At 57.7% G+C, this 15,412-nt stretch overlaps 1 protein-coding gene across 2 annotated transcripts in view; it reads left to right on the plus strand.

Annotated features, from left to right (window-relative positions):
- UMODL1 (uromodulin like 1) overlaps positions 1–15,412 on the plus strand; it is a 63,600-nt gene that overhangs the window by 19,964 nt on the left and 28,224 nt on the right. Inside the window, exons 7-13 of one of the 2 annotated variants that reach the window (XM_087861325.1) lie at positions 3,176–3,430; positions 5,830–5,942; positions 7,387–7,606; positions 11,651–11,788; positions 12,284–12,527; positions 12,651–12,853; positions 13,947–14,204. In XM_087861325.1, the coding sequence (XP_087717451.1) occupies positions 3,176–3,430; positions 5,830–5,942; positions 7,387–7,606; positions 11,651–11,788; positions 12,284–12,527; positions 12,651–12,853; positions 13,947–14,204 (1,431 nt within the window). Of the gene's footprint in view, positions 1–3,175; positions 3,431–5,829; positions 5,943–7,386; positions 7,607–11,650; positions 11,789–12,283; positions 12,854–13,946; positions 14,205–15,412 lie in introns of both variants that reach the window. The other variant, XM_087861324.1, reaches the window with a different exon arrangement.

Genomic DNA, 15,412 nt, shown 5'->3' on the forward strand with positions numbered 1-15,412 from the left:
GCAGTGATATGACACTCTTTGCTCTTTTCCTCAACGTGGGGGGCGTTTAGCTTGCTTCCGCCATTCTGCCATGAAAACCAGAACTTGCGTTAACATTGTGAAGTGGTTATGGAGCATATTGTTATCATGGGGTTTGAGTCAGTCATTTAATTCATATTCCCTTTGAAAGGGACAGAACAGTGAGGACCCTCCCTTTGTTCATAACAACACGGCCAAGAGCTGCTTAGCCCTTAACGCTCCCTGGGGCTTTGTAATAAGTGATTTATGGTCTCACCTCATTTAACCCTTAGGACCGCCCCCGCCCACCCCCCCCAGGAGGCACCTGCCCGTATTGTGCTCATTTTCAGAAGAGAAACGCCAGGTAAAGGAAGGTAACCATTGGTACACGATCCCAAAGCTGGTTCTAACAGACAGCCCGGGCCCTGTCCACCGCCGAGGCCACATTTCCTAGCGCGCGCTGGCTGGAGGGCACTGCTCTCATCCTGGATTATCTGTTTCCGATCCGGAGCGGCTACGGAGCATCCGACAGGGCGTGTGTGGCCCAGTGGCCATGCCCCTTCCCCCCCACATCAGTGCGTAGGGCCAGGAGCTGGCCAGCACTCTAGAGCAGTGGAGCTTTCTCTTCGCTGATGCAGAAGCTGACCGGGGTGATGATTGACTGACTCTTCCTGCTCTGCTGTGGGGAGGAGCAAGGCCACGAGCTGATGCTGGGAAGCGGACTGGTTCCCAGCACTGCTCCAGGAGCGAGAGGCGTCCAGGGTCAGTCCTCTCCTACTGGAATGTTCCATCTCACAGCAGAGGAAGCTCTGTGGAGTGAGGAGGCTTGTCTCCTGGTCACTGCCAGTGAGCCTCTGCACTTGGCAAATGGTAGGCACTCAACCAATATTTGTCAATGAGTGAAAAGGCATGTTGGGGTGGTGGCTATTCCTAAGTCCCTGGATGTTAGAAAAATTCACCCGCTGGCCGCACTTCTGGCAACAAAACACTCCTCTGGTTCGCGTCATGACTCTGGAGTCTGACTAGACGTCAGCCCGCCCTCCATGCACAAATGTGCCCACAGAGCTTCGCACAGACCACCCTACCTCTCCCGTACTTGGCCTCCGGGGGAGAGTCCTGTCCCGTCAGCGAGCAGAGAAGGTTGGAATACAGTAACTGAAAATACCCTGGCTAGCAATCTGATACAATATTAGACTCTATGTATAGTTAGGAATGTTGCCAGCCACACTGTGCCATGCTATTCGACGTCCTGAGTTGCAAGATTCCTTCAAGATAAGGGGCCGATGTTTCGAGAACGAAACATCACTAGGAAAAGCTGCACCCCCGACCTCACTTCTAAGAGGCAGAAAAGACAAACACAGTGTCCAGATCAGGACGTCAGTGAATCCCAACTGCTAAGGGGAATAGCATGTGTTTTCCATTTAGAGGCTTAATATAAATGAGCAGTCTGCTGGGAGGGTTTGGAGGTACAAACCCGTGGAAAATCCAGCGCAAGTTTCAGCTGCTTTTCCAGTGAAATTAGTCATCCAATTAATGGCATGCAGGGCGGCTGGATTCTTGACAGAACAAAAGTCATCAGATGTACCTCACGGCTCCCGCCTGCTATTCCGGGACATGTCCCGTTTTAGGATCAGGTGGAACTGTATTCAAGGTCACCCTCACTCCTTCCGACATGGTCTCCTTCCCAGCTGGCACCTAATAGCTACTCAGCTCCATGAAGAGCCGTCTCCCAAGCCTGGCGCTTGGTGAGGGCAGGGCTGCCGGCGGGAGAGACAGCCAGGGCCGGCGGGACGCAGCCGTTCGCTTCACCCGTGCCAACGCTCCTCACTGGCAGTCAGGCTTCTGACAATTGGAGGCTCAGAACCTTGGCTCGAATCCTCAGCATTTCTACCTTTCCAAGCTTCAGGAGTCAAGCCGACGGGCTCAAGGGAAAAGAGGAGCAGAGGCCGCCCCGGGAGACCACAGGAAAGGCAGGATCCCCAGTAGCCTCCGAACTGCTTCGCCAGAGATGGGTCAGGGTTGCCCGGAAGAAACGAGGGTCCAGACCCGTGGACACGGGGAAGATGATGTGCACCGCCCAGACAAATGTCAGGTCCCAGGTCTGGCTCAGGGCTGCAGGATGGGGAGGCCTCAGGTAGCAGTGCCCTCGGATCACGCAAGGTCAAAAATCAAACAGTATTTTCTGGGGACACTTTTTAAGAGGAATACGTCGGAAAGCTAGTGGGCAGCAAGGTGTCCTGTGACCGAAGGATGAAAATCCATGTCAGAGCGAAGACGGAGGGAAGGGGTCGAAGGACCATTTTCTCCGGGTCCCAGAGGTGGGATCAGCCTTTGAATGTTGGAAGATGGTTGACGGGCAGCCCCATCAAGGCCTTCCAACACGTGGCACTGTCCTGCCAGTTGTGGCCTTGAAAGCTAGTGGAAGAAGAGCTCAGTTCCTGGACGGCGGTGACAAAGCAGCACGGGCCAGGTGCCGAAAACCACAGCACCCGACCCTGTCACTGCTCTGGAGGGCAGACGTCCAGAGCCAGTGTCCCCGGGCCCAGATGGAGGCGGCCACAGGAGTCCTCCGGAGGCTGGGAGAATCTGGGCCGCGTGGTCTCCATCCCTGTGGCTACGCGCCTGGCAGTGGGACTGCTGGACCCTATGGTCATCCTATTTTGAATGTTTTGAGGAACCTTCGCACTGTCTCCAGAGTGGCTGCACCCCATTCCCACCAACGGCGCAGGAGGGCTCCCCTCTGTCTACATCCCGCCAGCAGCTTGTCTCTCGTGGTTTTGTTTTTAGCTGTTGGGACAGATGTGAGGCGGTGTCTCTCTGTGGTTTTGATCTGCGCTTCCCTGATGACCAGTGACGGCGAGCACGCATGTCTGTTGGCCATCTGATGTCTTCTTTGGAGAAATGTCTGTTCAGATCCTTTGCCCGTATTTTAACTGGATTGTGGGTTTTCTGTTTGTTTTGTTTTTTTGCTATTGGGTTGTAGGAGTTCTTTACACGTCGTGGGTATCGGCCCCTTATCAGACGTATGGTTTGTGACTGTCATCTCCCGTTCTGTAGCTTGTCTTTTCACTTCGTGGGTGGTCTCCCTTGCTGTGCAGGAGTGTTCTGTCGCATCTGACGTTTTCCCACTGATGGATTTTGCTTTGGTTTGCTGATCTCACTTGTTCTGTGCTCACAGACTGCCCTCCCATCCGGGACTACGTGACCCTCAACGTCACCAGCAGCAGCTTCCGGGTGTCCTGGAGTTTAAATTCCACCCGGCTCCGCACGTTCCTTGTGCGGGTTTACAAGGCGGGGGAGCTCCTCCGGAGCGCCAGGACCACGGGCAGGACCCTGCAGGTGGCTGGGCTGGAGGCCGGAGAGCTGTATGTGGTGAAGACCAGCTACCAGGCATGCGGGGCCAATGTCACGGCCACGCTGACTGTCAGAACAGGTAGGTGCACTGGCACGTGCTCCGCTTGTCACCTGTGAGGCTGTGGTCCCACCTTCATCCTGTCGGCCCCGAGATGCACATCCTCCTTCGTCCTATTCTCAGGGCAGAGGCTGTCGCCGGCCTGGTGCCACCCTCCCTGGGGGGCGGTGGGGGCTCTGTGTCCTCAGAGCAGTGCCGTGGTGGCTGTCTGCGGTCTTCACGGCTCCCCTCACGCCCCTACATCTCGTTCTGCCCGGGGGGCTCACTCTCACACCTGAGGTGACCAGGGACTGTGGGAGCCCATCTTCTGGTTAGAAGGACTTAGCAGTCAGAGAGCACAGAGAAGAAAGTGTAATAAAGCGAACACGGCCGCGGCGTTCATGCACTGATAGAACTCCTGTGACACCGAGTTCACAGGGCTGAGCTCCCAGACCAGAGCTGAGCATCATGTGAAATCCTCACGGGCCTGTTTCATGTCCCACATGAGGCACCTGGCCAGCTAGCGCAGTGCCCCCCGGATGGGTCCATGAAGCAACTTCCTCTCACCCAAACAAACACGTTATGGGTGTGAACCAGCGAGTCAGCTCTGGAAAGGGCAGTGGGTGTGGCTGGGGTTGGGGGGGGCGCTCTGCAGGGGGCTGACCTTGCCCCATCCCATGACTCCCTCTCCTTTGGGCCTGGCCTGGCGGTCCCTGAGTGGGGCAGGCCTCGGTCAGGTCTGGCGCTGGGGGCGGGAACTGTGTCCTGGGCTGGCTGCTGTCTGGGGATGGTGGAGCGCCCAGACATGCTGGTCTGGGGACAGAGCACAGATACCACGGCATGTGACACTCTGTGGGGTCTGTCTGAAGTAGAGATTAGTGCCAGTGCCAGGGCAGTGAATGAATGAGGGATGGCATGAGCAGGCCTTTGAGGACATGGTCCTCTGCCCTTTGTGAGCCGATTGGGGGCTGGCCCTTGCTAAACTGTCATAGCTCGTAGAACGGGCACCCAGAGGGCTCCCCCGCCGCCCCAGCCATGAAACACGCGAACCTTGGGGCATGAGGCTTCTGATTTCGGAGCAGGCAGCACCTTATCTGCTCATTCTGTTTTCCAGGTACTGCGGGGAGTAAGTGGAGGGAGCACTCTGTTCCCTAGGTCATCCTGGGAGTGAGGGCACACCCCAGTGCTCCCCATGCCCTGCTCGCTGCTGTCCCTCGCCCCCTGCTCTCTCCCCAGCTCATCTCAGAAAGGATAATGTACTGAGCAACTTCTTGTCTAGCAGGACGTGCCCTGGGAACTTTCCAACCTGTGCCCTCGGGAAAGTTCCAGAAGACTCCTGAACTCTCTTCTTTCCCCAGCCTTGGTTTTCTTTTCCTTCTCCGTATTGTAAAAATGCCGTTTGTGTGCACACTGCTCTGTTAAGGAGCTCGATTCACCTTCCAGGCTCTCTATCTAATTAATTCAGCCGTGATAGGAGCCGGCCACCTAGGGAGGCGGTGGACATAATGGCCGCAGTGGATACAGAGCCTCGCAGAGAATTCGGATTCCCCGGGCATGGGTGGGCACTGACCAGGAGGGTTTGTGCTGTGGGAGGGTCGAGGCTGACATCATAGGGACTCTTCCTGCCCTGAAGATGGGCGAGGGTCCAGAGGGCCCCTCATCTGGAAACACACAGTATACAACCTGGTGACCTTTCTGTGGCCCTTTGTGGCGCCTGCACACAGTGGTGATAAACTGCGCCTTGGGCTCAACTTGGTCGTTCGGGGAGAGCGGCTCTTAGGTCATCAGAGAAGCAGAGACGTGGCGGGACCTGCGGTGGATGTTGGGTTCACTTTCGGTGATGAAAGAGACACGTGTTCCCCGTCCCATCATACTTGTCCAGCTTTGCTTATGTCCAAGTGAAGGGTGCCTCCCTCGCAGGGCGACCGCCCCGACTGGTTTGCCGGGGACAGAGGAGGTTCTCCAGGTGGGACTTGCGGGGCGCACACCTGGAGAGTCCTGGGCGAACGGGGTGCATTGGTCTCCAAGTGCTGGGGCCTGGGTGGGACCCGCGTGAGGACCTGGCTGGCCGTGTGTGTGAGTGGGACGGGAAGGCAGCAGCCACACGGGGTGACAGATAGCGGGAGGGGCCTTCAGACCCTGTGTGTGGTGGCTGAGTCCGGGTTCCTGATGGCGTGGGACATCTGCTCCTGTCCTGCCGGCCCCTGCTCTGGCTTAGAAGCCTGTGTGTGTCGGGAGGCTCCTTCCCTCCAGCACAGAGGTAAACCGTCCTTCCCTCCGTGTCCCCCACCGCGGCTCCCTGTCCCGGACTCCTGCCTCCATGTGTCATGGAAGATATAACAAACATCCCCCAGAAGAAGAGACTTTCTGGGGAACAGGGCCTGCAAACCATGTGACTGTGCATCACCGATTTTGGCTAATGTGTGTTATTGCTGTTGCAGACGCCCGCGTCTTCGAAGTCACCATCCGCGTCCTAAACCGCAACGTGACGAAGGAGCTGCTTAATCACAGCAGCCCCGAGTTCCAGGACTTCTCTCGACAGCTGCTCGGCGAGGTAAAACCGGAGCTCAGACATGGTGCCCTGCGGGGGCGTCCGAGCGAGACACCTGCACACGCCAGCCCCAGCGCTGAGCCCCTCCTAAGCGACTGCACCACCCCAGCCCAGACCCCGCACTAATTACCCAAACGCTCCCCCTTATGCAGCACTGAATCTAGATTTGTGGCCAACTGTCTTTGAAAACCATGCTTTGGTTCAAATGGGCTTTTGCTGGTGCAGCCGGGTTTTCCGTGGAACCTTCCATCTTGGGGGGCCTGGGTATCTATCTCTCGCCCTGCTTTGGAGTGGCTGCACTGGGGAGGCATTTACCAGGGATCCTGGCATCCATCCCTCCCCGTGGCTAGCAGGGGACAACAGCACAGAGCCCGGGAGGACCAGGCCAGTGGCTAACACTGTCTACCCTTGGGTGGACAGACCAATTAGAGAGCAAAGGGACTTGCTAAACCGTGGAGAACCATGAATGGTCTAAGATTTTATCTTTCCTGCAAACTGGTAAGTTAGGCTGTTCCTGTCAGGTGGTGCTGGTGGACGACGTGGGGTTCTGGGGTGGAGACCGAGGGCTTTATCCCCCACAGTGGAGTGGGCAGCGGGAACATCACACTGGTGACAGTTCCCTCTGGGTGCCAAGTCCCACAGGGGTGACATGGAGGGGCCCGTGGTTGGGGTGCACATAGCAGGTCACAGCCGGGGAGCTCTGAGCTTAGGGAAACTGAATCTTGTAAAGGGCCAGGAGCAAATCTGCCTAACGTTGCTCCAGAAAGGGACACTATCTTTACGGAGGCAGACGTGAACAACTCTGCCCTTTGCTCTGAAGGGGCCACTGTCTCTCCCCTGAGGCTGTTCACCCCACAGACGTCTTAGAAAGAGACTTCGGAGCAAAAGGGCAGTTAGCACTTCTGCTTGCAAGATGTGTAGACGTGGGACAGACGGAAGGAGGGTGTCTCTCCTCCTTCACCTGTCTGGTGATTCTCGCACGTGTGCAGGCATGGTGGGCGGATGGGGTGGGGCCAAGCTGGCCTCCCGCGCTGGGCATGCTGGCACTGAGCGCCTGCTTGCCTGGGTGTTTCCCTGGGGATTCAGCCAGGAAGGGGGTGTCTCCAAATAGCCACTCACGGTCTGTCTGTCTCACACACACGTTACCTGCACGCTGATTTTCAGGGTGTCTCCTGCTCCGTGATGGCGAGCCCGATTGTAGGTTCCCGTGGATTCTCACAAAGAGCGATCGGGCCCTGCCCGGCTGTCCCTGGGGAGGCCTGACGGGGGTGCGGGGAGCTGGGGCGTCTCTGCTTGCCCCGAGGGGCTGGTTGCTGGGCACCTCGTCTTGGTCGTGAGGGGGACAGATTCTGTGCACCATCCGTCCGTCGCACGGGCCCCCCTTCATGGTTTTGAAGACGCCGATGGAAGCATCTGCTCTGAGCGTCTGTTGCCTCTTCTCCACTAGGTTGAAAACTCCTTCCCGCCGGCAGTATCCGACCTGTACAGGAGGGGGAAGCTGACGGTGCGGATCGTCTCCCTCCAGGCCGGAAGCGTGGTGGTGACGCTCAGGCTGACGTTTCGGGACCCCGAGTTCCCAGTGGGAGTCTCCACGCTGGCCCCCATGCTCCCACCTCTGCTGGCAAGCACGGTGTTCCAGATCGACCCGCAGGGGACACGCATGCAAGGTCGGTTCCCCTCCACACCCAAGTCTGCCACCAGGCCCCGGAGAGGCCCAGCCACGTTATTGCAGGTCCACGTTTGCTTTATTGTAAACGACTGATCAAGTACATGAAATTCGTATCCTTGCTCTGTGTTCCTGTACAGAAGCTGGCAGTCCGTCTACATCCCACACCTCCCTGCTCCGGGCGGGAGAGGAACCCCAGGGGGAGCTCATTCCCGCAGATGGCCCAGAACACAAGTTGGGGCAGGGCCCTGGAGGACCCTGGAGGGGATGGGCACTGGGGGCTGACTCTGCGTCAGGGCCCTGCACACGGCCGCCTTGCCACCTGCTAATGCGGGCGTCTAGTTCCTCGGCCCAGACGTTATGTAATTTTACTTGATGTTGCCTTGAGGCAGGAAGTCACAGATCAGGGGAGGGGGAGAGACCCAGAGACAGAGAGAGAGGAGATTGGGGGGAGGTGCGGAGAAGAGAGACAGAGTCAGAAATAGAGGTAGAGAAGAGAGAAACAGAGACAGAGATATAGAAACAGAGATCTAGACATAGGGAGAGACAGATAGAGATGGAGACATGGAAAGAGACAGAGAGACAGGGGAGAGACAGAGACAGACAGACATGGAGAGAGACAGAGACAGAGAGATAGAGAGTGAGATAGAGAGACATGCTGACATGTAAGAAAGGTTTTGCTGCTCATACCCGGGGGTGAAGTTCCCCGCAGCGAGAGCACCTGCAGCCTCCACGTCCGTGAGCCTGCCTGGGGCTCCGTCTGGGGAAGGGGTGTCTGAGAGCGAGCTGTTATCTCTGGGCTTGGCTGTGTTCTGGCTTGCTGTCCTAACCTCCCTCCCCAAGGATGCAGGGAAGGCCATGGGACTGTCACATCTGAAGTCACACCTGGAAAACCCCTGCCTGCTTAGCCTGGGGGCTGCTCTGTCACTCACCCTCAGGGATGGAGATGGCAGGGGTCCCCTGCACCTGGGAGGCTTGCTTACCTAGGCTCGGGGGCTAAATGCAGGGCAGGCACGGGGAGCCCTGTGGGGGCGTCCTCAGCGGGCACCCCCAGGACCCACCTGAGACCAGCTCTGAGCAATCTTTTGGTGGCCCAGCCAGCCCTTCCGGCTACTCCCCAGCCTGTCCCTGTGCACCAGGCTTTAGTTTACTCCAGATCCTTGCCAGTGTGTTGAGTCGTGGCCCCCAAAAGAAATGTCCACCTAGAACTTCAGGCTTTGTTTGGAAGAAGGGTCTTTGCAGATAAAAGTCAGGTAAGGATCTGAGATCATCCCGGATCAGGGGAGGGCCCTGAATTAGAAGACACGGAGGAGGAGAGACCCAGATACATAGGAGAAGGCCACGTGGAGACGGAGGCAGAGGCTGGAGGCCACGAGCCCGGGAACACAGGGAGCCCAGACGCTGGAAGAGGCAGGGAGGACCCCCTCCCAGAGCCCCAGAGGGAGGGAGGCCCTGCCACACCTCGACTCTGGACTTTGGCCTCTAGAAGTGTGTGAATGAGCCCCGTGGTTTCCAGCCAGCCTGGAAGCTCTTGGGGTCTGAAGGCGGCCTCCAAGAAGCAATGCAGAGAAGAGGCATCTTCGTCGCTAGTGTTCTAGGGTTGTTAGCAGGTCATGTGAAGTGTTCCAGAAACCCCTCAGCAGTTACCTCTCACCCTGTAGGCTCCCTGCCTGACAGTGGGCTGTTTGCTGAAGGGTGGCTGTGGGAGGCCCCCTGGGGCTGGGACCCCTCTTCTGCCCAGTGACTGGGGTGGGGGGCACCTGGCCCCGTGCAGGGTCTTCTGACCCAGTGACTGCTGGCTGTTGTCACCGGAACCTGCAGGCAGCCCTCCCTCCCCCTGCCATCCACAGCCCCCACTCCGGCAGGCAGCCCAGGCCTGAGCCCTCCCCAGGAGCGCCCCAGCCCCGCGGGCGGCCGACTGGAGGAGAAGCACATGCCCGCTAGTCCACAGAACGCCAATGAACCACAGCCCAGAGAGCCCCCCTCCTCTGTGGCTCGCACAGAAATGCTATTGTTGGCGGCCTCAGAGCATTCCTGGGTGATTTGGGGGCTCTCGCCTGCCATGAGTCAACATGTCCCAACAGCGTGGGGGGTCATGTTGTCATGACTTCAGCTTCTCCCTGAGGCCCATCTGTTGCGGGGGGAGGGGGGTCACTGGGTGGCCACGTGTCCTTGGTCTTCCTCCAGGAGGGCGGGCCCCTTGCTGAGCAGCACCCTGTTCCTATGAGCCGCACCCTCCGGGGGCCTGCTCAGCCTCGCCCCAGCTGCGCGGCTGGCAGGAGCAGAGCGCGGCCCCACGCTCGGGGCCCCTGCCCGCGTCCTTGGCTGGCGGGTCCAGAAGGTGCCAAGGCCACCTGGCAACTCTCACCACAGACCTGCCTCCTCCCTCTGAACTCGAGAACCACCTGGCCTGGGGCTTTAATGCAAGAAGCTGTCGTGCCTGACTCTGGGCTTGCTAGCCAGCTGCGTGCCAGGGGAGCAAAGGCTCGGTGACTCACCACGACTAAAAATAGCCACCAGGTGTTCAGTGGTGCGAGCTCCGAGCTCCGGTCTCGACCTCTGCTCTCCTCAGGGCCCTGCTGCCAGGCCAGCCTGGGCTCCATCCCCAAAACTCCTCGAGCTGCCTGCAGGCTGGAGGTGGGGCAGGGCTCCAGGAAGACCCGGGGCCGAGACACCAGGGCCCTGCCTATTCAGGAGCCCCAGGTGGGGAGTGGGGGGTAACTGTCGCATCAGCTGGTGAACCTGGTCTCTCAGGGAGCTGTTTCCGTGAAGCTCACATGAGGCTGAACTGAAAACCACAGCAGGAGCGGAGAGCACGTGGATGTTGGGTTTTCTCTGCACAAAACAACTCATCCCCTGTCCTGCCTTCAATCCGGGCTGAGTCCCAGCTCCTCTGGCACGCCGAGCATGGATCAGGCCCTTCTCCCTACAGCTCTGGGGAGACTGGTGCGGAAGGGCGTTGTGACCAGCCTCGGCACGCACGGCCGTCCAGCCCAACCCAGCCCGGGCGGGTGCCCCAGCCCTCTCCTCTGGCAGAGACGACTCCATTCCCAGCCACCTGCTCCCCTGGGGCGGGTGCGACAGGCAGGGAGCTGAAGGATGGATTCTGGGGTGTGGGAAAACTGCCCCTCAGCTCCTCCGAGCCTGGAATACAGCTGGAGACATTCATGCCTTAAATCACACGTATTACATGTAGCACTTTGTCCGTCAGTCACGTGTCAAGATGTGGGACACCCTCAGGTGTTTCCTTATAAGAGTGGGGACGGCGGTCACTAGGGGGACCGGAAGAGGGGATGGGAGAGGGCAGGAGAAGGAAGGGAACGGGGATCCCCAGCAACCTACTTTCACGGTTTGACTGATGCTAGTCCTGGCTGCCGCTGGTTGGAAATTACCAGGCTGTGGCGGGTGTGGTGCATGAGCAAGCACGGGGGGCCCCTGGGGGGGTCGACTCCCTTACCTAACACTCTTCCTTGCTCAGCTCAGAAGGGTTCCCAGTGACATGGGGTCTTTGGGATTCTTAGTTTCCCAGCAGGTGTTCCAGGGCCATTCTTATCTGTGTTACTAGAAGTGCATGTTATACTTAACCAGACTTTTCGGGCTTGGTTATTTTTTTTTGTTGAAGTGCTGAATGTTAGGAGATGTTGGCACATCAGAGAGAAGGGAAAGCATCCCGTTTTGGGGAGTCTGGGAACAAAGAATAAACGAGAGGAATGCATTCACACCAGTGGGTGCTAATTGCTCCAGAAGGAACCAACATCCCCTAGTCTTTGCCCCCAAATCAGCAAGCCGGCAGTGGAGGCGGCAGGGGCAGATGTGCTATCTTGGGTCAGGGACAGGCTTTGGGGGGGGGGGGCTCTGTGCGGGGCCTCCCTCCCAGTGCTGCTGGATGCCAAGGGCACGCCGCTGACTCCCAGCCTGCATCCCTCTGACGGTTTGCTGCAGAGATGCCTGGGAAGAGCTCTGCTCCGTTGCTGTTTTATTTTCTGAGTAGCTTCTGGCCGTTTCTCACTGGCTCTGTCCTGTGTCTCTCCTGCTCCCCCGGCAGATTGGGACGAGTGTGCAGACAGCCTGGGGCACGACTGCTCCCCTGCTGCCCAGTGCATCAACCTCGAGGGCTCCTACACCTGTCGGTGCCGGACGGCCCGGGACGCCAACCCCTCCCGCGCAGGCCGGGCCTGCGAGGGTGAGCCCCCATCCCGGGGACCTGGTATCCCATATCGTTTCTAATATCTGCAGGCTGCCGTCCTGTATTCTTTCCTTATTCGTGTGATGTCCGGCAGGCTGGTGACGGTGGTCGGCACCAAGCCCTGCACTGAGCACAGATCTAGAGAAATTGCCCCATTTCCGCACGGGCCAGGTGGATTCACCTGAGGCCAGTGAGAATGGAGCCCTGCACTTAGGTCCCAGCTCAGCAGCCATCCAGGAAGCGTTCCGCTCTGGGCACGTCTGAGAGTTCTCATTTGTCAAATGGAGAGGCCCTGCCTCCCGCTCTGAGAGCATGTGGGAGGCTGCGGACATGGGCCCCACTAAACATTCATCCTGTAACCCCCAACGAGACAGCCTGTGTCCCCACTTGGGGCCCACCTGGGGGCTCTTGCTCGCGGGTGGCATCCGGTGGGTTTTGCTTAGGGTTTTTGGACCAGATGTCCCCTCTGAGAGTGGATGTGTGTCTCGGCAGGTGACGTGGTGAACCCCACGGGGGGTATCCTGGCTCCAGCAACAGGTGTAACAGCCCCAGTGCTCAGCACAGGAACAATAGTCCTTGACCGGGAGACTCCCATCTCGTGGCCCAGCCCTGGGCGCCCCTGGGACACCCCTACAGCAGGCCAGGCCCAGACCCCAGGGCCCCCACCCAGGAGAGGGGGCAGCGGCGTGGTCAAGCAGGACAGGAACAGCACAGGGCAAGGCGTGGAGGACGAGGTGCCCAGAATGGCCCCAGGCTTGGTGACCGGCCAGTGGACAGCCAGCAGGGCTCCGGGGACAACCCCCAGCTCCCCTCCTGGGACCATGAATGGCTTGCTGGACACCACTGGATGGTTAGCAAGGAACTCCACCACAGAACCATCCTTCTGGCCCACTCCTGCTGAGAGCCCTACAGACCCCATCGAGCGGCACGCCAGTCTCTCCTCTTGGGATGCACCACCACCTCTGGACCCCGCAGAGCCGCAGCACTTGGGCCTGGGGCCCTCCAGCTCCCCAGACCTGCCCTTAGCCCCCACGCCCGAGTCTCTGAGGCTTCCGGCCTGTGGTGAGTGCCTCGGATGACGTGTCCTAGGGGACATGTGCCCTGAGGCCGCAGCACACCGGCAAACAGTTGCGCTCCGGTTGGCAAGGGCTCACATAGTCATTGAGTCAAAGCCCTTTGAGTCAGGTGCATTGCTCATCAGACGGCGAGGCCAAGTGGGGTACAGGGCAGCCCGGTCCCTGGTGGTGGCTTCTGTCTTGTTAGGACAGGAACCTGATCCCCATGCATTCTTCTCTCCTTCCTGTTCCAAGCCTTCTGGTTGCCCACAGCAGGAGCAGGAAGTCGGGGACCGGGAGGAGCCTGTGGAGTGCGTGTGTCTCATTAACCACTGCGGGACATCCCCCAGAAGTGTCGCACACCCCAGCATTCCCACGCCTCCCCAGCAGCGCAGTACCCTTGAGCCCGGTGCAGGCTCCCTGCTGTGTGGACCCCCAGCAGTCACGTTTACACCACGCAGAGGGCTAAGCCATTGCCAAGGTCCCGGGGTGGCACTGTGGGAGCTAGCCCTGCGCAGGAAAGGGGCCTGGCCGTGCAGCTCCCACAGAGGAGGCCACGCTGGCATCGCTGTGAGCTCGGTGCGCTAGCCCGACCCTGGGTCCATCCAAATAGAACTAATGGTTAAATGTGGCTCCGTTAGTGCACTTCTCTGCTGAGCAGTGTAGCTTCCAAGATGAGATTTAAGCCCCAGTAGCTTCCAAGATGAGCGCCCCCGGAGTCACCCTGCAGGAATGGCTCTGGACCCAGCAGGGGCCACCTGTGAGTCCCCTCAGGGGTGGAGGGTTCCCCCTCTGGAAGAGCCGCCCAGAATCTGTGCAGGAGGTTTGCTCTGGGGAAGACCAGAGGCCTCAGTGGCAGAGAGAAACCCAAACTGAAGAGGTGGGAGGGCCGTCCCAGGGAGCCTGGGGCTCAGGAGGGCCATCCGGGGAGCCTGCACCACACGCACGGCTGTAGCAGGAGGGGACTTTGTAGGCCTTCCCTGGGCTGGTGTCCCTAAGTAGTGTATTTGATGTTGGTGTTCGGTGAGGCTTCTCTGGTCCTCTCTCCTTGAAACACTGGATTGATTTCCATCTTCTCGGTGTTTATATCCACCTCCCAGTTCCTGTCCCCATCGAAAGGGTCACCGTCTCCAATGTGACCAGCACCAGCTTCCACGTGGCATGGGTGGCGGATCTCACCCTGCACCCCACCTTCCAGCTCACCCTGACCCCCATGCGGAGCCCCGCAGTGCACCTGGAGACCCGGAACTCAAGCCTGACGCTGTCGGGTCTGGAGCCTGGCGTCTTGCACCTGGTCGAGATAGCGGCCGAAGCCTGTGGGCCAGGAAGCGCCAAGGCCCGCCTGAAAGTGAGGACAGGTAATAGGTCTCAGAAACGCTTGTTGCCACTTGTTCTTAAGGGGAGGGAACAAGCATGAGAACGATTTTCAGTGCGTTCAGGTCCAAACGAGCTGGATTCCTTTGTGAGCGACTGGGTTTCTTTTTTTTTTTTAATGATTTTTTTTATTATATTATGTTAGTCACCATACAGTACATCCCCGGTTTCCGATGTAAAGCTCGATGATTCATTAGTTGCGTATAACACCCAGTGCACCATGCAATACGTGCCCTCCTTACTACCCATCACCGGTCTATCCCATTCCCCCACCCCCCTCCCCTCTGAGGCCCTCAGTTTGTTTCTCAGAGTCCATAGTCTCTCATGCTTCATTCCCCCTTCTGATTACCCCCCCTTTCTTTATCCCTTTCTTCCCCTACCGATCTTCGTAGTTCTTATGTTCCATAGATGAGAGAAATCATATGATAATTGTCTTTCTCTGCTTGACTTATTTCACTTAGCATTATCTCCTCCAGTGCCGTCCATGTTGCAGCAAATGTTGAGAACTCGTTCTTTCTGATAGCTGAGTAATATTCCATTGTATATATGGACCACAACTTCTTAATCCAGTCATCTGTTGAAGGGCATCTCGGCTCCTTCCACGATTTAGCTATTGTGGACATTGCTGCTATGAACATTGGGGTGCATATGGCCCTTCTCTTCACTACGTCTGTATCTTTGGGGTAAACACCCAGTAGTGCAATGGCTGGATCATAGGGTAGCTCAATTTTTAACTTTTTAAGGGACCTCCACACTGTTTTCCAGAGTGGCTGTACCAACTTGCATTCCCACCAACAATGTAGGAGGGATCCCCTTTCTCCACATCCTCTCCAACAATTGTTGTTTCTTGCCTTGTCTATTTTTGCCATTCTAACTGGCGTAAGGTGGTATCTCAGTGTGGTTTTGATTTGAATTTCCCTGATGGCTAATGATTTTGAACATTTTTTCATGTGTCTGTTAGCCATTTGTATGTCTTCATTGGAAAAGTGTCTGTTCATATCTTCTGTCCATTTTCTGATTTGTTTATTTGTTTCTCGTGTATTGAGTTTGAGAAGTTCTTTGTAGATCTTGGATACCAGTCCTTTATCTGTAGTGTCATTTGCAAATATATTCTCCCATTCCGTGGGCTTCCTCTTAGTTTTTTTGACTGTTTCCTTGGCTGTGCAGAAGCTTTTTATCTTGATGAAGTCCC

Source organism: Ursus americanus, chromosome 4, assembly GCF_024610735.1.
Source record: "Ursus americanus isolate L20-20 chromosome 4, mUrsAme1.1.p, whole genome shotgun sequence".
NCBI lineage: Eukaryota > Metazoa > Chordata > Mammalia > Carnivora > Ursidae > Ursus > Ursus americanus.